The sequence below is a fragment of the Notothenia rossii genome (assembly GCF_949606895.1).
Source record: "Notothenia rossii genome assembly, chromosome: 3".
In the NCBI taxonomy this organism is placed as follows: Eukaryota; Metazoa; Chordata; class Actinopteri; order Perciformes; family Nototheniidae; genus Notothenia; species Notothenia rossii.
Window position 1 is genome coordinate 59,310,915 of NC_136901.1, and position 23,896 is coordinate 59,334,810.

The following is a 23,896-nucleotide window of genomic DNA, read 5'->3' on the forward strand; positions in this document are numbered from 1 at the left end:
GGATTTTTTGTCAAAGCACTTAAGATATTCATTGCTATTGGGATGTAAGAGCATTCCATGGAATATAACAAAAAGTGTATCTCGAGCCGGTTTCTCAAACTTACCTAACCCACCTTTAAGTCACGTTCTAAATGTATTAGGTTAATTCAAGCAGCAACAATGAAATATTGAATTTAATATTTCATAATATGAAAACAAAGGAAAAGGAAACAAAAACCACCCACTATATTTTCAATGAACAATTTCAGCCCAAGAGATCATGTATGAAGCAAAAGTGAAGAGAAGTATAAAAGAAGCAGGCAGATTCATGTACATACCACATATTCTCGCACAAGGTCTTTTGGATCCTCCCCCATGTAGATGCATAGCCCCCTGATTATTGAGTCGCGTCCAGCATCTACATCACCACACTGAAAGTAAATGTACTTGATTAGTGTCTTGTTACAGGTCTTGTGCTTTAATTCAAGTCAACTCCTGGTGTGAACTGTCATTTGGATACATATTACTTTGAGAATACAACATCACAGTTCCTAATAAAGTGCAAGCCCTGCTGTGAGCTCCACATCCCCTGGACATCTTTCTCAAATTGTGGTCAGTGGATATACGAGTTGAATTATTATATATCACATTTAAAATTGAGATGGATAGATGGCTCAAGACAGGGTCAATTAAAGCTACAATGTGTAGAATTAGGGTGTTTTAGCTAAAGGTGTGGTTAGAGAGGGAATGGCAACGCTCTACTCAATCAGAGAAGCTACGGTGGCACTGAAGGACCAAAGAGTAACAGTGTGTTAGAGCTGCTGTCAGCCGGCACTCTGGTCACTTTCACTGCGGAGCTACTACACTACTGAAAGGAGAAAGATAAAAAAAAAAAGTAAAAGCACTAATGGTCTCCTTGGCGATGAGCACTTTTTGTGTGCCATTCTTGCAAATAAATTATGTAATAACTAAAATGTAAAATATTGTAGCATCACTTTTCACAATTCTAAAATTCGTGATTCTCAAAACACATTTTCAAAATCATTTATGTTTATAGGTTATTCATAATTGTGAGGATACTGTATCACTTACATTAGCCATTTGCGAAATTATTGTTTCCAGCCTTCCCCCAAGCTAGGCTTGGGCGGTATCATTTTTTTCATACCGTCATACCTTGCTGACATCATACTGTGGTATACGGTATATGACGGTATGACTTGGGTCGACTTGAGCGAGGTGGCGTTCGGCGGCAAATAGATGTTTGGAACGGTATATAATATGTTCGGTGTAAAATGCAGCCCGAGCCGGTAGAACGCTCGCAAAGTGCCGGGACGTGCGCGCAAGAGCAAAGCAAGGGCTGCATACATGACACATTGTGCAAATGGCACATTTTGAGATCGGATACAGGACGCGTTTGTAGATGTCCGACGTTGTTTCCATTGTGAGCTAAGTTAATATATCATCATACATAAACATTTTCCGGGAGTAAATACTTGACTTATTGAATAAAGTTTGCTATATTCACTAACTAGTTTGGCAATATTATTCCGTGCATGTGTTAAAAACCTTATTTCCATTTGATTAATTGGATTGCTCGCGTGAATGTTTAGCACGTAAATGCTTTCGTTTTTAAAACCGTCGGACCTCGACTACAAAACCATCAACCAGTTGCATAGGATTAAAAAATGTCAACACTCACTCACCCCCTCTTAAACATTCCCAAAGAAGTGCCTCTGTCTCTCGTTGTGCTGGATGAAGTCACTGGCGACGAGTAAACCCAAAATAGTCCCAAACAGGTGCAGAGGCATTTTTCTTTTTTTACTAGTTGTCCGAGTTCGGGGCCAGCAAATGCTGCCGCCATCTTGCTCAGCTATGTGCTGAGCTCTGAGAGCGGGAAAGACGGACTGCCCTCCCCTGCCCTCTGCTGGCACGTGATGTGCATTACAACCAATGTCATCCCTGTCAAAACTAAGTGTCAGTGTAATAGAATGAAACGCATCTGTGATTTGGCGCACAGTCTGTGACGTCAAGGTATTGAAAATCATACCGACGGGATTTCGAAATACCCTGGTATACCGTAATACCGTCATACCGCCCAAGCCTAACCCAAGCTGTCCTCCTCGCTTTTGGAACAGCTTCATCCGGGTGCCAGAGTGGAGGTCCAGCTGAGACAGGAATTTGGATTGTAGTGGCTTGGTCGTGATTCTCTTGAATTCAGAGTTGATCTGAAAACGCATAAAAGCAAAAAGGAATTTGATCATTGTTTAACATCAGGAGAAAAAAACCACCACAAATACTGGAGACCAGGATGAGTTTAAAAAGCACAGATGAATTATATATAATCAGTTACAGTATATTAGCAGTTTGCCAGTGTTCCCAGAGACTTCCTTTTATCAACTTCAAAATTCAGGATGAAAAACCAAGCATGGGATATGCCTTACCTCAGAGACTTCAAACAGAGCAGGCCACCTTGCCATGAAATCCTCCACCATTGGACCATCACGAACAACTTTGTGTCTTCTGAGTGCAAAGGTCTTTTCCATCTTGAGTTTCACAATGTCTCTATTGCTCCTCTTCTTTGCATCTAAAAGTAAAGCTCTCTGCATAGCTTCCAGACTCTCCGCAGTTTCTGCAATTAGGTATGTTGGGCAAAAATTAACCTCGGCTCTCTTTGCCTTTTTGACGCCGAAAGCTGCACTTGTTTTTCTCGCAGGTTTGTTTTTTAAGTTCACTGTCACTTCTGGACAGCCCAGTTTTCTCAGGTGTGTGCGGTAGTTGGATAGTTTATACTGGTCTTCCATCCGCCACATCCAGTGCAGGACCCCTTCTCAGATAAACATGGATGTGTTTTGATAAGACTTTGTGCCACCTCTTCCATCTCCTTATCAGTGACAGACTTTATACTTCACTATTTCCTGCACTAAACCATCAAGGATGGCTGACTTCAACTTTGGCTCTGGCATAAGCAAAGTGCAATTTTAAACATAAGTTAACCCCTCCTGCTGAAGTTTTAATTCTACATCGTAGGAGAACTTGGGCACATGAAAAACAGCAGGCCAAGAAGATCGTGGGCTCGTAGACTCAATTGACTGTACATCTGTATCCACATATCCGCTGGACAGGGACGAGGAGTCATTTAGAGTGTAAGAAATCTGGGGATTTAGGACTGCAACAGCAGACCTCTCATGGTCATTCAGAATAGCAGTGGGCCTTGACACATCACAGACTCTCAGAGTACCTTTGTCCACTACTTCAGTCATTGATGTAAGGTTAAGGAATTCATTTCCAAACAAGGAGTCCATAAACTGCAGTCGGAAATTGCCCTCAAGTCCACACTGTTTCTTGACTTCATCTTTGAGGTCATCAACTGATACAGGGAGTCCATGAGGGAGAGTCAGCCTCTGAGAGCTGCAATCAGTCAAGATTATCTTGAGGATCACAGGAGTTCCCATCATCAAGACGATTTAGTCTGCATAGACAAAAAAAAAAATAGACTTCAGACACTATTAGATTTCAAATTCAGTGGTGAAAGCCTACTTTTAAATGACTGAGTGCAGTTTCTATGGAAATGTATAATGAATACAGATGGAGCACTGAATTTCAGACTCCAGCTTACAGCTTCCTGCCTACCACCAGCCAAAGACCAGTATAGAGGAATGTTAAGCCCTCCCACTATTTTCCAAGAGGGCGTTGCCAGATTTTCAATTTCAGGTTTTAACCAGGAGATGGCGCTTCATTCACAAATACAGAAAGACAAGTTTCATGGACTTTCAGTTGTGTTTTGAAGAGCATTTTAACACATCAATATTTTAGATCAACTAAAGTATATCTAATCTTGTAATTCAATAATATGTAGTCTTTATATATTAAATAATCATAATTATAATGTGAATGTTTACATTACACTTCTTTATTTGTTATGCTCATACTTTTACCTTTACAATCGTTTTCTTTAATATGCAGTATATTTTTTGTATATTTTTGTGTTTGCTTCCTCCTGCTCCCTTTCGGACACATACTGTATGATTTATTATTATTATTAATATGAAGATATTATTAAGATAAGATAAGATGTTACTTTATTGATTGAACATTTTAGTTTAGAATGTGCTTTCCCACAGTAATTCAGAAGGCTCACAGGTCACATTCCGATCATTATTTAAAACAATAGGTGCTTTCACACCTTCTACAGTTTGATTTGTATAGAGGGAGCTCTGTCAGTTTTTGAATTACCCATTTGCTTTCGGGGAGCCCTATTTTTCAGAGCACATCCTGCTACTAAATATGTCACACGCACGCTCTGTTGACTGGCGCAGCAGCGCGGATGCGATCAATTGCTATAAAAAAACTCTTCTACTAATACAGACGGTGTCACTATGCCGGCGGATGTGGCCGTTGTTGAAGCCTCTTCAGGCTCCGCATCGGCAGGCCTCTCCCTCGGTGTGGAGCTGTCAAACTCGACCCTAACGCCGCTTACAGCCGGCCAACTAAAAGTTGTTTTCCGTTCACATTGTCCTTTTTAGACTCCTTCGCTTCTTTGCTTGTGAATCCAAAAGCTGTGACGCTTGGCTGTTTTCGTTTTGCCATATTTTTTTATTACACAGCCAGAGTTAAAAATATATCAATGAACATTTCAAATACCGCGCCGGCATCACCGCCATAATCATAGCAACGTAAGTAAGAATGCAGCGCCGCCACATACAGATGGCAACACCCAGACATATTCACAAATATAAAACAAATATTCAGAAACTGTAATGAACAATAACTATTATTTATTTCAAGAACTGTTATTTACAGAAACTCAACATTTCTAATCTGTGTGACACAAATATGCACGACTGTTTTGGGCTCCCCCAATTTATCTCAAAGTCAGACTTCAGGGGAGCTCCCTCCCTCTTCGGGGGAGCCAAGCTCCTCCTAGCTCCCCCCCATTTCGAACAGTGTCTGTGGCTGAATGGCCAGCGATTAGGTGCGGCGCATTTGTCATAGGTGATCAGAGCTAATTGCCTGCCGTCAGATTTCATTTAAAAAACAGATCTGATTTTAAGACTATTTCTGCGCTCATAAAGAATGATAAGAATAAGAATAATGCGTATTGAACTGGTTTCATTAATTAGTGAGTTTATTTAATACTAGAACCGCCAATCGGGTCAATTTGTGTGATGTGTTGTGTGTGTGCAATGTAACTTTTTTTCAATAAAATATTAAAGTCTCCCAGTCCCTGACTTTTCCTGAAAGTGTGTTATGTAGCACCCTATGTTGTTAAAAATTGCATTCTAATAGCGGGATTTGACGGGTTTAGGTAGGTCTATACAAAAACCTCTGGCGGTTCTAGTGTTAAGGTAATTAGGTACAGTAGAAGCCCTTTTTTTATCAGTAACGAATTTAGCAGTTGAGCATAAAAGTCAACTAACTGAGGGTCACTTGCAATGACAGTGTTGTGTCTAACTGTAAGCGTGTCACTCAGAGTAACCTACCGTTAATTTAGCTGCTGGAGAAGAAAGATCAAGGGGGGAGGTGGGGAGAGAGCTGTGGTTGATCAGTGTGCGAAAAAGTACACGTCCCACCGTCCGGGACGTGTTATTTACAATATCGGACAAGTAGATCTTTCAATTGACTTGTCCGGCGGACAAGTGACGTTTTTCGCCCGGATTTATTGTTATATTATTGATAGATTCAGTTTACAAAAGGCAGAACTCATTCGCAAATTGGACGTGTCCGCCATTGTTCGTTTAGAAATGTTAGTTTCGGTTCTGTTTGTCGATTCCTAATGAAATGCATCTCGCCGCTTTCTGTACAGTTAGACGGGGGCGGGGCGGGAAGTGTAGCACAGTGGCAGGGTTGGGAAGCCAAACTCGGTTCCGAGTAGGAACAAATAACAATTGTCCGTTCCCGGGATTGATAAGAGTTGTGAGGACAGGAGGCGAAGCCGAGCCCCGCGGACCGCAGCTCCCTCTCTCTGCTCCGGATCAGCTGATCGCTGCATGGTGCAGCTCAGCGTCTCTCTCTCTCTCTCTCTTTCTACACACAGCGGATTCACTGCCCGTTTAACAGCCTCATCTTTGTCAAACTTTCTTATGTTCTTTCTCTAACACGTAATGAAGGTTATTAGGACTTTTAGCTCCTTTGTTGTTAATATTGACCGCCATTTCCTTTATGAAGTGAAGCAGCCTCCCTGTGTCCTCGCGCTGTAATCATATCCCCGGACCCCCATACTCGGAGGAGCACAGGGATGTCAGTATTGTTTATGAAGCAGGGTATATAAATTATTGAAATTAAAATACTATCTATTTACTTTTACAAACAGTGAGCAGCTGGGCAGCTGCAGCATGTGTATTGCAGGACATGTGTAAGCGTCTTTGAGTTTTAGAAAAGCGCTAGGCCTATAGGCTATAAATATAATGTATTATTATTATTATTATTAGGCCTATGTGTTGGACATGTGTGGTTGGACTCTGTCTGACAGGCAGGTTGCAGCATGTGTGTTGCAGGACATGTGTTGGACACACAGATTGTGTGGTTGGACTCTGTCTCACAGGCAGGTTGCAGTGTAACATCAGAGGAAACTGGGCCAATTGTACATTCTTAAACTGCACCACTTAGAACTAACTAAACAATGCAGAGATTATGTTTATATAATTGTATTCAATAACCGTAATAAATTAAACAGTATGAACTGATTTGTAAATAGGAATACAGATTTGACTTAATGTTTTCATAAATATATTTTTCTCCCAGTTTGTCATGGGACTTATTTTTACCCTCTCAAAGAACCGGAATCGAGAACCGAAGATAACTGGAATCGAAAAGCAGAACCGGAATCGTTAAAATCTAAACGATACCCAGCCCTATGTGTGATGCAGTAAAATCTTACATAAAAACCGTGGGAAAATGTGAAATACGATGGCGAAGAAGAAGATTCCAGTGGCCCCGATTTGTGTCCATTCTGGACAAGTGAAAATGTATTCGGACAAGTAAATTGCCAAACTCACTTGTCCATGGACAAGTACTCTCTAAAAACTTTTTCTCACACTGTTGATGGGCCATTAGTTGTGTAAATACACAGCTGAGAGCTGCCGTTTCATTCAGACTGTTTAAAAAACTGTAACAACGGACTATTTTTCTTAGCGGATGCATGTCAATTTAAATCAATACATACAACAATTTTTTAAATCAATACATACAACAATTTTTTTAATCAATAAAAAAAAAATCTAAATCCGTAAAAGCATTTCAATTAATATTGAGAGTCATGTCGTTACTTTGTTGAGAATTTGGCCGTGTAATAAGCGGGATAATTTGCAGCGACTTGTTCCTTATGGGGAAAATAACACACGTCATGTGTGTGTAGAGGTGTGTGTGGTTAAAACACTTTCATGAAGTGAAGGAATTTCCTTCTATAAAACAGCTGTGGGCAGCAGTGAGTGTCACGGACATGAATTCATAGATCAAGGCAGACTGGTGCACACACTCTCCTGTCCTGCCAGGCGACACGCCCGTTCTAAGCCGTGTCCCTTACTCCTCACATCCCAAGCATCCCCACAAGTGTGTTATGTTGTTACATCATTTCAGATGTTATGTTTCAGTTGTGCTCTGTCTATGTTCAGTGATGCAAACGTGTCACCTTTCGGCGAAATTCGCCGTTTTGAATCCAAAATAAGTCGTTTGTGTGATTCATGTAGATCTGCAATACAAATATTTTTGGGGTATGGGGGGGGCTGGGACCCGGAGTAATCTGCGGCCGTGAGCTGTTATGTGCCATCATGACACGCATGGTGTTCTTTTTTTATATATTATAATGAAGTACGAGCTGTGTGCACGAGTCTTCCTGCCTGTCGGCTCTGCTCATGGATGTATAATAAGGCTCTGCTGCTCCGAGATGATGGTCTAGCTTCAGCAGCTACATTACCTACGGGTGCGTTCGTTAATATTAACTGTGCATCCGGAGTCACTGTGGCACAGACTGGACCGCTGGTGAACAGCTGTTAGAACGGGCCGTTCAGGTGTTCAGAGCACAGCTCCCTGTCGGAGCGGCAGAGCGTGATGTGAACTGAAAAGTTTTTCTGTGGCAATATTATTTAAGGAATCGTCGAGCTAGCTAGCTAGCATACATTGTCACTATCTGCTAACCTTAGCTTTAGCCTTCTATTTCTAATAGTTTTTTTCATAGGCTATAAACAGAGGTGGTATAATTATATATATTGTACTTGAGTAAAAGTAGAAGTACTCAGATCTTGTACTTGAGTAAAAGTAATAGTCCCAGAGTGTAGGAATACTCTGTTACAGTAAAAGTCCTGCATTCAAAATGTTCCTCAAGTAAAAGTAGAAAAGTATTATCATCAAAATATAGTGAAAGTAGCGACAGTAAAAGTAGTCATTGTGCAGATTGGTCCATTTCAGAATAATAGATATATGTTTTATAATGATTGATCATGAAAGTGTTCTCAAAGCTGCTAAAGGTGCAGCTAGTTTGAATGACTTTGTATACTGCAGGGTAGCTTGTGGATTTACTCCAGGTGGAACTAAAGTCTGATTTAACACTTGATTATATTTCACTTAATTAATCCAGATCTGTGAAGTAACTAAAGGTATTAAATACATGTAGTGGAGTCAAAGTACACCATGTACCTCTGAACTGTAGTGGAGTAGAAGTTCTAACTAGAAGAAGAACAAAGTAGCAAAACATTGAAATACTTAAATAAAGTACAAGTATCTCAAAATTGTGCCCAAGTATAGTACTTGTTGAGTTTATGAACTTAGTTACTTTACACCATGTGGCTATAAAGATAAAAAGACTAAGCCTTGCACAGAGGCCTGAAAATACATTTTCAAAATGCTCAACAGTGCTGCCAAAATTATAAACTGACTGCTCCACAATTTGAAATAAATGCTTTTATATATTTCTATTATGTGACTCTTTGGCGTTTCTGTTATTATTAACACTGCTGCTTTAGTTGTTCTGACTGCTAAAATCCTCTGTCATTCCGTGGGGTGGGGGAGCCGGGGGCTCGGATCCTTGTCACCTTTTTCATACCTGATGAGTTTGCATCCCTGTAGGTTAAAAAGCCTCAGTCACCTTAATTCCTGTAATAAAAACATCTCAGGTCAGTAACACTCAAAGCTAAATGTGCAATACCATGTTCAGCTATGTTACTATTTATAATGTTATTGTTGTTACATCAGAAGATGTACATATTGAAATGATTTCTTAACTTACAGTAGGCTATTTTTTACAATGTGTGTTGGAAGGATTTATTAAATTACAATGAATATTGTCATTGTTGAAGGCTTTTAGAGAAGGGTGAACTATAAGCCTGAATTACATAAAATGTTATACCTAAAAACATAAAAGCCACAATAAATAAGTCACAATTATTGTAGTTATTTTTACCTCCCGTATTGCTTTCAACCCACCAGCTTTTATGGTGTTGATACGTCAGTAACTGTAAGCTTGTCACATAGTCTTTGGTCACTCAGAGTAACCTACTGTTAATTTAGCTGCTGGAGAAGAAAGATCAGGGGGGGAGGGGGGGAGAGAGCTGTGGTTGATGGGCCATTAGTTGTGTAAATACACAGCTGAGAGCTGCCGTTTCATTCAGACTGTTTAAAAAATGGTAACAACGGACTATTTTTCTTAGCGGATGCATGTGAATTTAAATCAATACATACAACTATTTTTTAAATCAATAAAAACATTTTCTAAATCCATAAAAGCATTTCAATTAATACTGGGAGTCATGTCGTTACTTTGTTGAGAATGTGGCCATGTAATAAGCGGGATAATTTGCAGCGACTTGTTCTTTATGGGGAAAATAACACCCTTCATCCAGATGAGGATCCCTCCGCTACACTTTGGGATCCTGATCGACCGACGAAACTCCATTAAAATATACATATTTTTGGTGAATTACTGAGTTTAGGCACGTTAATAACGTTTTAATGAAGTTGAATACAGTATATTCATATGTGTCAGTGATTTCATGTCAATTCGGCGAACATAAACATAAATGATCGTGGTGAAGATGATGATTAAATTAGGATTAAAAATCGAGAGCCGGGCTGCATTTCCTCCCGTTCGTTTTTTTCGAATAACAAAATTATTTTGTTAAATAACAACATGGTGATGTTTTGTAAATGATTACATGTCTCTTATTTAGCATAGAGTATGATATCCGTGACATATGGATCTTAACACAGTTCCGCTGTACATCCAGCGTACTGTATCTGACTTTATTTCACATGAGCTCCAGTGTGGAACCCCACTGCACCCCCTGGTGGATCAATGATCCATTGCAGCTGGCTTCATTATAATTACATGTATCTATCACGGGGGCGGTCTCAAGTCAAGCTGGAGGTTTTCCCTTGAGCGAGGGCAGATCACGTACCAATCACAGCACTCGCGTTTCAAACTGTCCAAAATGAATCGCTCCACCTGTATATGAGTTGTATAAACAACTGTACAACAGACCCCCCCCCCCCTCCCCACCCATGTACCAAGCATACCTCTTATTTCAATATGTCTTTTCAGGGTAACCATGCGGGCTGATCCGATCTTGTAGTCAGCGAGTGGATATGTGTCAAGTAGTTCACTGAGTGCAATAAGGGTGAATGTTCTTGTGGGTGCTGGAAGTGAGTTCAAAGGCTCGATAATGCTCGCTATACCAACCACAGAGCTCTTTGACCATGTAAAATACACTCATGTAGAATGCAGATTTGGTCAATTTCACTGAATTCAGGAAGGCCACCTGCTGATCTGTGGGCCAATATCATTCCCTTCCTATAAGTTATGCCCTTGATTTTTACACACTGTGCAAGGTGGACCACAGTTGTGTCAGAGAACTTTTGTCTGATGACCTGTGCTATCTCCTCTTTCAATAAGTCTACTGGTAGAGTACATACAGATGAGACCTCTATTTCAGATTTGCTCAGACATGGAGAGCTCAGGTGGTAAGCAATCATCATCTGATGCTTTGAGGCTAGGGAGAGGGGCACATTCTTGAAGCAGCTTGTGTGTCTGATAACCTGCTTAAAAAAGCTATGCTTAGCTTCAAAGCGCATTGTCCATTGCTCAACAACTGGACCAAACAGCTTAATCAGCTGGGGTCAGTGCTCCAAATAATGGTGTTTTGGTAGCAGACTCTTTGTACCTCTGCCTGTGCTCTAGGATTTTACTTTCTAAGAAAGCTAGTGAGTCATCACTATGCACAGGGGCAACAACAATGTCTGTAATGTCCTTCAGATCCATGAGAACCAGCCATGCAGGCTCATCTTTAGGTAGAAGTGATCCAACTAAAAACGGTAGAAATCTGAGAAGGCTCGTTTTCATGAGCATTTCCCCCCACAGTTTTTGTCCTGGAGAAAGTTTGTGACACCACATGAGGTTTATTTGTCCCATCTGCCCATTTGTAGGGAAACTTCACGATGGCACTGTTCAGTTCACCCAAAGTGAAAAACGTTCTCGATATTCGCAATACTAAGCAGCGAGCTAGTTCCACTGGGATTATACCCTCAAAAAGATCATGTGCAAGGTCAGGTGGATAGCCAAAGATGACATGAAAATGAGAAAGATTTTTTGTGAAAACACATTCATTTTTCACTCCATAACAAAATGTACCCGTATCTTGGGCCTGTTTGACATGGGCTTGATGAAGCTCCTTGGTTCTCAAGCTGAAAGCACCAGATGCAATTGAATGTAGTTGAATATCACTGCTCTTTCCTGTGCAAAATCTGCAGTAGTATTCCACTGAAAAACTCTGCATAAATCCTGCAACGGAGTGCGCTCCCAGGTTGTCAGCCACTACACTGAACACTGCACCTTTAACTGACTCACCTAACTGTGGGACATAAACACCCAGCTCCTCCAGAGTTTTCAAATCTTGTACAAGAGGTTCAAAGACTTTGTCAAAACCATACGTTTTAATAACATCACTTTTGCACAAAGCTGCCAAGTAGATGGATGACAGCGAGGAGTGAGACCCTTGAGGCAAGTTCGCTAATATTCAATAAACAGCACAAAGTTTGTGTATCTTTCTCGAGGTGCCAAGTGGGTTACAGGTTTCAAAGTCGTCCACATATAAATTAAGGATTATTCGTGGCTTTTCCCCAGTGAAATTTTTTTTTTATTTAAAGAGCCTGTGACACGATTTTCCCCCATTATCCAAACCCATCAATTTGAGTAAATATTGTCCCCTTGAAAACCGTTACTGAACTGATTTTGGATATTTGTACTTTGATAACCATTAATCTGCCCTTCATGTTGACCATTTCCTGGATCTTCTCGGGGATTCTTCATGTCCCGCCAAATTATGGGTGACGTCAATGCGGGCACAGCGCTCCAGCTGCACCGTTCAGGATCCCAGCATCTGCATGTAAACGCACGATGGCGCACACAGCAGCAAGCTCAGACAGCGATGACAGTTTAATTTTGAACGTGTCTGAGAGCTCATGTGAGGCTGAAGGATCGGTTTATTTTGTATCTGTTAGAAGTTTAGGAATTAGGTGCATAAATATGGGCGATCATACGGTCATGTAGCCAGTGGTGGACTGGGACTAAAAATCAGCCCGGGACTCTCGACCGGCCCACTTCGGTACAACTAGTAAATTGTCAACGGGGGGAGTGGGGGATGTGCTAGTGACTTATCCGACCGGCCCACTTCGGTACCGGCCCATCGGGATTCGTCCCGATGGCCAGTCCGCCACTGCACCCAGCCCAGCCCACGTAAACTGTCAACGGGGGGAGCCTCGCTGCGGGGAAACGGTGGACCTAGTGTCCCGATCGGAGTGGGAATAATAATAATAATAATAATCCGTGCATTTTATCCATTAATTTCCCCAACATTGTGGTAAAAAAAACCACACGTTTAATCCATGTTGGTGTAGGCCTACTACTACAACCAGTGGTGTAGTGGGGATGTTTAACTGGGTGGACGGGGTGGTGGGTGGACGGGAGACACTATGGACGCGCTTGTGAACTGTCAACGGGGGGGCTTGAGAACCTCTGTGTCGCCTGTCAGCGCAATTTACATGATGCCGTTTAGACAATATAATAATAAAGGGAGGTGCCGGCTGTCAGCGAACCGATCCGGCCTTTCTGCGCGACTATCACTCAAATGCGGGACATAGTCTCAATGTGTGGGACGCGGGACAAATAATAAAAATGCTGTGTGTGCAGTCCCGCAGTGCGGGACACCTGGTCACCCTACACACACAGTTCTGCCCCTCACACACACACACGTTTCAAATCAAGTTGCATAAATGCTTGAGCTGCGTTTTTATTATAATTACTGTGAAATCTGCCTATTATGTTTTCGTCATTATTACAACAAACACACACTTGCAACTGATAACACTGGCAATGATTTTAGATGTATTAGACTATTAAAAAAATAAATCATGCTTCAAATAAGTGGGGGTACAGCGTACCCCCACGTCCAACGCCCACTACACCACTGAGTCTGCAACTACAAAAAGCTAAGGTTTGTTTTCTCATCAGGAAATGCAGACCGGCTCAAACAAAAGATTTTTACATCATCATCCTCACGATCATTTAATGTGTCATATGTTCGCCGAATTGACATGAAAGCACTAATAAATGTAGTTTCATCCACTTGAGTTTACAAAAATAATCGATTTGTTTTTATATCACATCCGACGGGAGGAAATTCAGCAGCTCTCACTACCGATTTTTAATCCTAATTTAATCATCATCTTCACCACGATCATTTATGTTTATGTTCGCCGAATTGACATGAAAGCACTGACAAATATGAATATGCTGTAGTCAACTTCATTAAAACGTTATTAACGTGCCTAAAATCAGTAATTCACCATTTCTACGCATGACAACACACTTTGTCCGTGTTTGGCTCTCTCGCCGCACAGTGAAGCGTTCCCACATTGACGTCACTTCCGGCTTCCCCCAAAACCTCAAAATGAGTCGAAGGAATTTTCCCGCGATGTTCGAAATTATTGATATTTATCGGAACGGTATCGCCTTTTCTTTTTTAAACTGACGGTTCGAGATTACTAGTAGCCCACTATTTCATTGCACAACAGTTGTTGGGTTCGTGTCACAGGCTCTTTAAACAGGGAACCATCTCTTGAAGACTTGTACTGATAGGACGCTACTGAACATGTGACCCTCCTGTCTTGGATGTCCCTCAACAACTTTATCAAGTATATCCCTTCTACTTAAAAACTGCTGTCAGGACTTCAAAATCGGTACATATTGGAAAGTACGTTTATTTTTAGCATCAAGAATGTATTCAACTGGCTCCACAACACTGAAGTTCTGCTTTTAATACTGCTTACGCAGGTACATAGTACTTAGAGGTCCACTTTTCTGTATGGACCTCTGAACTGGATTACCAAAAGATAAAGCATCAACAGTTTCTGTTATAATAAGATCATTAATATGAACGTTTCTCTGTTGAAAGATGCCCCTCACAATGTCACAAGATAGCGGTGCAGGTGCAGAACAAATCAAATGCCAAAGTTCCTCTAAAAACACATCAACTGCTGTGCCTGGCACATGGACCAAATGTTCCAATTTAAGCAAAGCAGCAGCACATCTTTGCTCTATGACCTTCTGCAAGTCCTCAGTTTGATAATGACTACTTGATGGAATGGAAGTATCTGATTCAGGCTCTAAATACTCTTGGTCATTTTCATCTGATTCATTCACAGATGATATTCTAGAATGTACCACTACTCCTGGTTTGAAATCAACCAATGTGTGATGGCAGTGTTTCCTGTTTTCGTGTGATTTAAATGTAAAATAAACGTTTGTTTTAAAGTCACAACCTAAAAACATACAACTCTGTCTCATTTTTTTTTAAAGATGTGCATTTATACAAAAATAATCCCTCTCTGATGCCAAATCACTACAAGCACAAAGGTGGCAACTAAATATTACTTCCTGTTTGCGAGTGACGCCTGAGAAGTGTATTTTACTATGGTGGACAATAAGGGCATTCCACGTCTTAGATGTACAGGGACAGTGAAGGTATGTACAAGGACAATTAGAAGTACTCCCAAAATGTGTATGCTTTCAGTGTTTCCCACACAATGTTAATACTTGGGCGGGCCGCCCAGGTATATTAAGGCCCGCCCAAGTATATTTCGGACCTTTAAAAAAAAAAATGTATCCGTCCGCGAGCGACGCCATCTGCGAGTGATTAACTGATGGACAATGAGCCCTCGCTCTACGTCTCCTGTGCCTGTTCGCTCTGCGGTTGATTAACTAGGGGACAATAATTCCCCCCTGTTCGCTCTGCGATCGATTAACTAGTGTATGATCCCTCGCTCGACACCTCCTGTTCGTGCTGCCATCGCGTGGAGGGAAACGAAAAACGGAGAAGACGACGTTAATTTAGAAGACGCGGACACTAAGGTAAAGTAACTATTTTCTCCTTATTGTGTTGCTGTTTTCTGACTTTGGTAGGAGATTCGAATTATTTGAAGTTAGTGGCAACTAAGAGTGTATTTAACGTAACCAGGCCAACTTTGCTGCGTGCAAGTTACGTGTGCTAAATTAAATATAAAAAAGGTTATAATTTGTTTTCTCTTCGGGCTATGCCAGTTAGGACACAGATTAACTTTAGCTAAGGTTAGACTGTTAATTTCCCCTGCATTACTCCTCAGATATGAGTATTCAAAAATATTTTAAGAGAATACGGCGTGAGGATGAGGAGGAGAGACGAGGAGAGGAGGAGAGACCACAGGTAACTTAGCCAATGTTAGCATTTTGCTTGCAATGGCAATAATAAATGCATAAGTCTCAATAATGATATATGTCGGTTCATTTGACCTGAAATTATACAATTGCAGTCAACAGTGAGTTGCAATGCAGAGACCAAACTAAATTCAAGCTTGTTTTCAATTCTAGCCGGTGGTCAGTGAAGATGCTGGCACAACTAGTCAGAGTACTGAGGGAGAGGCAGCAGGTCCCAGTGTGGTAGAAGCAGCAGCAGGTCCCAGTGTAGAAGCAGGTGCAGGTCCCAGTGTGATACAAGCAGCAGCAGGTCCCAGTGTGGTACAAGCAGGTGCAGGTGAACAAGCAGCACAGTTCCAAGCATCACAGACACAGACACAGACATAGTATAATAGCAAGGAGAACTCTACCATTTAAATGCAGTAATACCAATGCATTATTTTCAGATTCCAAGCATCGCCACTCAGGATGGAACCCTGATTGGCTCAAAATGCCACAGTTCAAGAATTAGCTCTACCTCACCCAGCATGGTATGAATGGCATTTGCAAGTTCATATTTGTAATAAAACTTATTTTTTGTAAGAATTAACACGTTTTTCTTTTTAAAAAGGAATGTTTTGCCGAATCTGCAGGCAACACAAGCCTCCAATAAAGAAAGGCCCCTTAAAATGGGCTTTCATAGAAGTTGGGATTCTTGTTTTCCGCAAGGATTATATCGAGCGCCACATCTCCTCAGAGCCTCATCAATATAGTGTAAAGCAGTGGTTCCCAACCTTTTCCAACTCAGGGCCCACTTTTAAGTCTTAAATTTTTTCGAGGCCCACCTTCCCATAAATACAGAGGCCATATAATGCATTCTCAAAGCACTTTTTTGTATTAAAATTTGAACATAAATGGAGCACTGAATACAAGAGAAACATGTTGGAAGCTCTACAGTCGCTAACACAGCAGTGAGGAGCCACACACACACACACACTTTCTCTCTCTTTCGCTTTCTCTCTCTCACACACACACTTTCTCTCTCTCACTCACTCACTCACTCTCTCACACACACATTTATTAAAGCAGCTGTCCATCAACACCACACAGATATCAGAAATGACAATCAATGGGCTGTCTGTAACCGGCTAATTATCAAATGATTAATAAATTACTATATCCATCAACAATGGAGAAATGCATTCTCATATATAACAATTTGACATCCAAATTATTAAAATTTGAACCTAAATGGAGCACGGAGCACTGATCTCTCTCTCTCTCTCTCTCTCTCTCTCTCTCTCTCTCTCTCTCTCTCTCTCTCTCTCTCTCTCTCTCTCTCTCTCTCTCTCTCTCTCTCTCTCTCTCTCTCTCTCTCTCTCTCTCTCTCTCTCTCTCTCTCTCTCTCTCCCTCCAATTGGGCTTTATTGGCATGAAAGTTAAATTAAACAATGTTGCCAAAGCATCACAATACAAAATAATTAACAACATTAACAGACATTTCAAATTTTTACATATTATTGATGATATATATATATATACAGTGATACAATTACATTTCAACGTGTGTGTGTGTGTGTGTGTGTGTGAGTCTCATTCACTGTCCCTCAGGTTGTGGCATGTGTATACATATTGGGCAGCAAGGTGTGCCTTGTCTCCTTCTCCTAGGAGTACTCTCAGTCTTGAGAGGTCATCAACCTCCTTGAAACCTGGGATTACAGAGTTCAACTTGTTCCAATAAATGCTCCTTACTTCGTTGAATGTTTGGCACTTCAGGAGGAAGTGCATCTCTGTCTCAGTCTCACCTGTCGTACAGTGACCACATGTTCTGTTCTCTTTTGGTTGCCAGGATCTTTTGAGTCTTCCTGTTTCGATTGCCAGTTTGTGGTCACTGAGCCTGTACTTGGTTAGGATCTGTCTCTGCTTTCTATCTCTGACAGTAGAGAGATACTCTGCCAGCTCATACTCTCTGTTTAGAGCCAGGTAACATTCTAATCTACTTTGGCTTTTAGTTTCTTCTTCCCAATGTTGTAAATAGTTGTCTTTACATTGTGTTATAATGCGTTTGACTGTGATTGGTGTTTGGAGAGCAGTGTTGTTGAGAGACTGGTCAGAGTGGCTCTGAGAGGGGGCAGTTAGCCTCAGCACCAGCTGACATAGGGGACTCTTCTCTGGGGTTAGCTCTTGGCTTTGGAGGGCTTTGGAGGGCTTTGGAGTGGAGGGTGTCTCGGGGGCTGGATCTAAGGTGGTTAAAGAATGTCAGTGCTCTCTTTTGAGTGTTAATGATCAGTGGGTATCTGCCTAATTCTGCTCTACATGCATTTGTTGGTGTTTTTCTCTGAACACGTAAAATGTATCTGCAGAATTCTGCATGGAAAGACTCTGTTGGATGTTTGTCCCAGCGGGTATAGCTCTGGTGACTGAGTGGACCCCATACTTCACTACCGTACAGCGCAATGGGCTGGATCACACTATCAAAGATTTTGAGCCAGATTTTAATTGGAATTTGGACATTATAAAATGTTCTCTTAATTGCATTAAGAGCTCTTCTGGCTTTTTCTTTGAGTGCATTCACTGCCATGTTGAAACTTCCTGATGCTGTTATGGTTAAACCGAGGTAGGTGTAACTCATACTATGTTCGATGATATGATTATTTATGGTAAACTGGTATTTGTTCTCCTGACATCTGGGGCGTTTTGGGAAAACCATGACATTAGTTTTCTTCATATTGACTGCCAGGGCCCAGTTCTTACAGTACTGGTCTACTATGTCCAGCTGTTGTTGTAGTCCTTGTTCAGTAGGAGACAGCAGAACAAGGTCATCAGCATAAAGCAGACACTTCACCTCTCTCTCTAGGAGGGAGAGGCCAGGAGCAGCACAGTGATCCAACTGAACAGCAAGTTCATTTATATATATATTAAATAAAGTGGGACTTAAATTGCAACCCTGACGAACACCTCTTCTCTGGGTGAAGAATTCAGTTTGTTTGTCTCCAATTTTAACAGCACACTTATTCCCTAAATACATTGATTTAACCAGATCGTACATTTTGCCCCCTAAACCACAATGTAGAAGTCTATAATAGAGCCCTTCGTGCCAAATAGAGTCGAAAGCTTTTTTGAAATCAATGAAACAAGTGAATATCTTACCATGTTTTGTTTGGTGTACATGTTTGTTAACTAAAGTGTGAAGGGTATATACATGGTCGGTGGTGCGGTGTTTTGGAAGGAAGCCAATTTGATTTTGACTCAAGATGGATTGTCGGTTAAGGAAATCTTGTATTCTTTTATTTAGAATACTACAGAATAATTTCCCCAGACAGCTGCTGACACAGATGCCACGGTAGTTATTAGGGTCTGATTTGTCTCCACTCTTATGAATGGGGGAAATGAGCCCTTTGCACCAGATGTCAGGAAAACATCCTGACTGCAATATGATATTGAACAGCTTTAATACTGTACCCTGCATCTCTGGGGTGCTGCATCTGAGCATTTCGTTTTTAATGTTGTCTGGGCCACAAGCTTTCCTTGGCCGGAGAGATTGTGTCTGTGTGGTCAACTCTTCCCAAGTCATTGGGAAATCAAGGGGGTTTTGGTTGTCTTTAATAGTTTCTTCTAATGTTTGGAGTTTCTCTTTTGTAATACATTGATCTGAATTCATTAGATTTATTGGTATGTCTTTGTACAAACTTTCAAAATGTTCTCTCCAGATGTCACCGTTTTGGATGGGTAATGCTTGCGGTTGTTTTGTGTTGAAGTTGCTCCACAGATCCCAGAATTGATTTTGATCAATGGCTTTCTCAATATCCTCAAGTTTCATGTGGGTATAATTTTGTTTTTTGTTCCTTATTGTACATTTATATTTGTTTAAAAGGTCATTGTATCTAATGCGTAAGGCTGGGTTGTTTGGTTGCCGATGTTTTTCATTTGCTATTTTTCTCAGGTCTTTTCTGATGGTCTTGCATTCCTGGTCAAACCATTTGTCAGCGTTTTGCCTTTTAACAGGCTTCCGCTTTTGTTTTACAAGGTCAGCTTTAATAGCTGCCTTGTGAAATATCATATTGATATAATCAATGGCCATGTTTACACCATCTTTGGTAGGAACATATTGATTTTGGTCAAATAGTGACATGTCATTCATCAGATCAGGTGAGTTCAAGGCCATGGTGAATTTGTCTCCACTGTCTGGGGCCCATCTGTAAGTAGGATTTAATGTATACAGCCTACTGGGTCCCCTTGTTGTGTCACTCATTGGACCTGAGACTTTAAAGAACACATTGATTTGGTTGTGGTCTGAAAAGGGGGATTGCTGTCTGACAGTGAATGCACTGATAGTGGAGGGGTCCATGTCAGTGATTGCATAGTCTACTACACTAGACCCTAGAGCTGAGGAGTATGTGAATCTCCCTAAAGAGTCCCCTCTGAACCTCCCGTTCACTATGTACAGGCCTAAGGCCCGACAGAGATGCACTATCTCTTTGCCATTCTGATTGATTTCAGAGTCAAGGCTGTTCCGATGGCTGACGGTTGGTGTGGTAAACAGGGGGGGCTCACCAAATACATGGTGGCTGCCCTGTGGGTCTATGACATCAGGTTCAATTCCTGTTCGTCCGTTCAGATCTCCAGTTAGAAGCACATTTCCCTGGGCCTGAAAATAGGCTATTTCTGAATGGAGAGTTTCAAAAATGTCTTCTTCAAAATAAGGAGAATCTACTGGGGGTATATAAATAGCACACACGTATAGATTCCTGTCAGTTATGCCCAGGGCTTGATCTAACCTTAGCCAAATGTGTGATTTACCTTGTTTTACTACTGAGATCTGATGGCAAAGATCTCCTTTATACCACACCAAGATCCCCCCCGATGTTCTGCCCTTGCGTATGTTTTTTGATTTTATAGAGGGCACCATTACTTCATTATAACCTGGAGGACAGTGAGTGAGCAGATCATTTTTACACCATGTTTCTGTTAATATAATTATATCAACATCTTTGATAGATTCTAAGAACTCTGGATTCTCACTCTTAACCTCAAAGGTTGAGGAGTGGAGTCCCTGAATATTCCAACAGCTTATATGAAAAGAACGCATCTTTTAAAAAATACAAAACAATCAAAATGAACCTGTATAGTGAGACAAATATATATAAAGAAACAAAAAAACAACAACAAATAAAACAACTACTTTCACTAATATTGCTATTGTACTGATTACTACGATAACATATAAATGTAATGTCTTCGCTGGACAGAAGTCGGGTGCACAGGGGTTGCAGCATCATCCTGATGTCTCCCAGTTCAGAGGTAGCAGGGGGAGGGAGGGTGGCAGCAGGCTGGGCTACAACTGCAGCATAGCTCCGCTGCTGTAGGCGGGGAGGGAGACAAGGAGCAGCTGTTGCTGCATATCTCTGCTGCTGATGTTGTGCAGGTGTTGAGCTGGGTGAAAGCAGCCTCCTCTGGGTGTGTTGGGGGCGTGGGGAGTGGGAAGTCCAGGCTGAGCTGTTGTGTCTCCTCACAGCAGGGGTGGTGATCCTGGGGTGGTGATGGGGAGGAAGCGGTGTGGGAGGGTCTATAAGGCCTCTAGAGGAGGGGGTGGGAGGACTGCGTCCCAGGGCTGCATCTTTGAGGGTCTTTGCAAATATCCCCACCCTCTCTCTGTGTAGGTGGAGTCCATCATAGAGGTCCCAGGGGCCAATGGTTGAGTGGAGGGCCAGGTGGACATTTGGTAAGGTGGCACATCCTTTTCTGATCTCCATATTAATGTCATGGATGACATGAGGAGGGGTGTCTGTCCTTGGCAGCAGGGTGGAGACCACAATGCGGGTGTCAGGGAATTCCTTACTGGCCTGCTCCGCCATTTTCCTCACTGCCTCAGCAGTGTCCCTACGGAGGGTGTGCAGGTCATTTGTTCCCGTGTGGATCACCAGGTACTGAGGGCTCCTGAGGGTCTCCTTTTTCAACAGCTTCATGGCCTGGCCTGTGGTGCTGCAGTGTTTAGACAGCACCTTTTTATCAGGGAAAAGCTTTCTTGGGTCCAGGAACTTCCCGTTTGAGTCAGCCAGCAGGACCACTTGTGGGTCTTGTTCTTCCTGCTGAGTAGAGGGAGGCTGGGATGGGCAGAGCTGGCTGTGGGCAGCTGGCTGTGTGGGTGTATCAGGACGGGCCAGGGTGTTGTTGGGCTGGGTGCTGAGCAGAGAGGGTGGGCCAGGGACACTGGCAGGAAGAGTCTGTGTCTCTCTCTCTACTCGTCATTGTGAGGACTGATGAGAGTTTCTCTGTCAGGTGCTGGACCTGCCTGGTGAAGCTCTTCTCTCTACACTCAGCATCCTCCCTCACCTTGGCTAACTGAACACGGAGCACACTGTTCTCCTGTTTGAGTGCCTCTACACTTCCTCTGAGGTCAGATGCCAAAGCCTCGTTGTCGCTCTTGAGCTGCTGGAGGTCCTCTTTAAGCTGCTGCAGAGTGTTGTCTGGGGGACCAGACTGCCTGGCCTGGGTCCGCTCTTTGAATTCTGCAAAGTCCAGCTCCAGCAGGGCCATACTCTCCTTCAGCCGATTGTTGGAGCTGGCCGGTGTGGGAGGGGCAGAGATGGACATGGTGTTGGGGTTCTCTATTGGGCTCTCATCACCTTCGCTGTCAGAGGGGACATCAGAGGGGACATCAGAGGGGACATTGATCCTCTTTGTGTCCACCTCAGCTTTCAACAGGGGGAATGCCTCTTGGAATGACTCCAGGTTGGCTTCATTCCCTTGGACCATGACCTTTCCTTTGGTGTAGTATGTGATGGTGAGCAGAGGGTCATCTTTGTCAAGGTGTTCATCTTTACAGATTTTTAATCTGCCTCCTGAGCCGATGCCCTCTCTGGATACGTATGCATAATTCCTGCACAGAGTATCTTTCCAGATGTAGATGGAATCAGTGAAGAATATGAGGTTGTTCTTCTTCCTTCCTCCTTTTTGTTGGGCATAGTCAGTGAAGAGGACCTCTGGGTTTCCACACAGTGTCTTCTCCTTGTGTTTGTCCTTCGCATTTACACTCTTGCATTTAGCAGGATATTCAATCTCTCTTCCCTCTGCTCTGAGAGCTGAGAAGTTCTTTTTTGCCTGCTGGACAGTTTCCATGGCGACCACTTGTTTTGTTCCAAAGAGAGGCTAGGCTAATTAATTAGCTTACAAATACTTTTCTTTTCCTTTCTTTTTATCTTCATGAAATAATTCAGTTTATAATGTTCCTCTACCTTCTTTGGTGCAGCTCCTTCCAACAGTGGCAGGTAACAGCTGGCAGCCCACAGCTAGCAGCCCACAGCTAGACGGTTGACAGTTGTCAATTGGTAGTTGAAAGCTAGTTTGTAGTTTCAACTCAAAAATACATCCAAAAATTGCGTTTCTTCCTCTGGTTTCTGTCGATCAATGTCGTTAACTCTTCTTTGGAGTTAATTCTGCAGATTTTCCTATAAAATGTCTCACTTTTTAGGTCCAATTTCGATTTTTTGTTCAGGAGCTCATTTCTGATGCAGCTTACTCAAATCAAATCTCTCTCTCTCGCGCGCTCGCGCTCTCTCTCGCTCGCTCTTTTTCACACACACACACACACACACACACACACACACACACACACACACACACACACACACACACACACACACACACACACACACACACAGAGTACTATATCATGTTGTGCAGTGGGCACAATAGATCACTGGGGGGGGCACTGGGGGCTGGCACTGAATCTCGTAACCTCCATCTTTATCATCAGCTGGATCATGGGAGCAGAGTGGAGGGAAACACTGCAATCTCTGGCTAACAGATCCAACTTGGAGATACAGTTTGCATTTAGAGCACAGATGCAACAATCAAGCACATATTCATCATTCAGAGGCGCTTTCTCTACTTGTCTGTCTACTTTACAGCATTGTAAGCCCGGAAATGTTGAGTACCCCAAAGTTTTATTGTACAAATGTATAGTATGTTTCCACAGCACATAGAAACTCCCAGATGCTAACTCCCAAATGTTGGGCAATTTGCACAATTGGCACAAGTTTAATTAATTAGCATTTGCAGACAATAGCTACAAATGGCTTGGCCGATTTGGACAATTTTGGTTTGGTTTTTGAGGGATATTGATGATGTTGAATTCATTTCTGACATTTTTAGGATAAAAAATTGCAGTTTTGAGTCCCATAAAACTTTACATTCGACCCGTAATTCAATAAAATCAGCCTA

At 42.1% G+C, this 23,896-nt stretch overlaps 1 protein-coding gene and 1 long non-coding RNA gene across 12 annotated transcripts in view; one reads left to right on the forward strand and one right to left on the reverse strand.

The window, feature by feature from the left end:
* Positions 1–23,896, reverse strand: part of LOC307034086 (uncharacterized protein) — a 74,947-nt gene that overhangs the window by 27,162 nt on the left and 23,889 nt on the right. For 2 of the 10 annotated variants that reach the window (XR_013806753.1, XR_013806754.1), the window contains exons 4-6: positions 2,421–3,448; positions 2,027–2,204; positions 318–410 (exon numbers count right to left, since the gene is read on the reverse strand). Coding sequence is in view for 1 of the 10 variants with exons in the window: in XM_079672813.1 (XP_079528939.1) it covers positions 318–410; positions 2,064–2,204; positions 2,421–2,789 (603 nt within the window). In the remaining 9 variants the exon portion in view is untranslated. Of the gene's footprint in view, positions 1–317; positions 411–1,071; positions 2,205–2,420; positions 3,449–23,896 lie in introns of all 10 variants that reach the window. The other 8 variants (XR_013806755.1, XR_013806756.1, XR_013806757.1 and 5 more) reach the window with 5 other exon arrangements.
* LOC307031097 lies at positions 12,004–16,821 on the forward strand. Of its 2 annotated transcripts, XR_013805874.1 has the most exons (4): positions 12,019–15,373; positions 15,625–15,704; positions 15,869–16,224; positions 16,305–16,820. It is a non-coding gene; the product is annotated as an uncharacterized lncRNA (long non-coding RNA). The 2 variants fall into 2 exon arrangements; XR_013805873.1 differs by having other exon boundaries at positions 12,004–15,373; positions 15,869–16,821.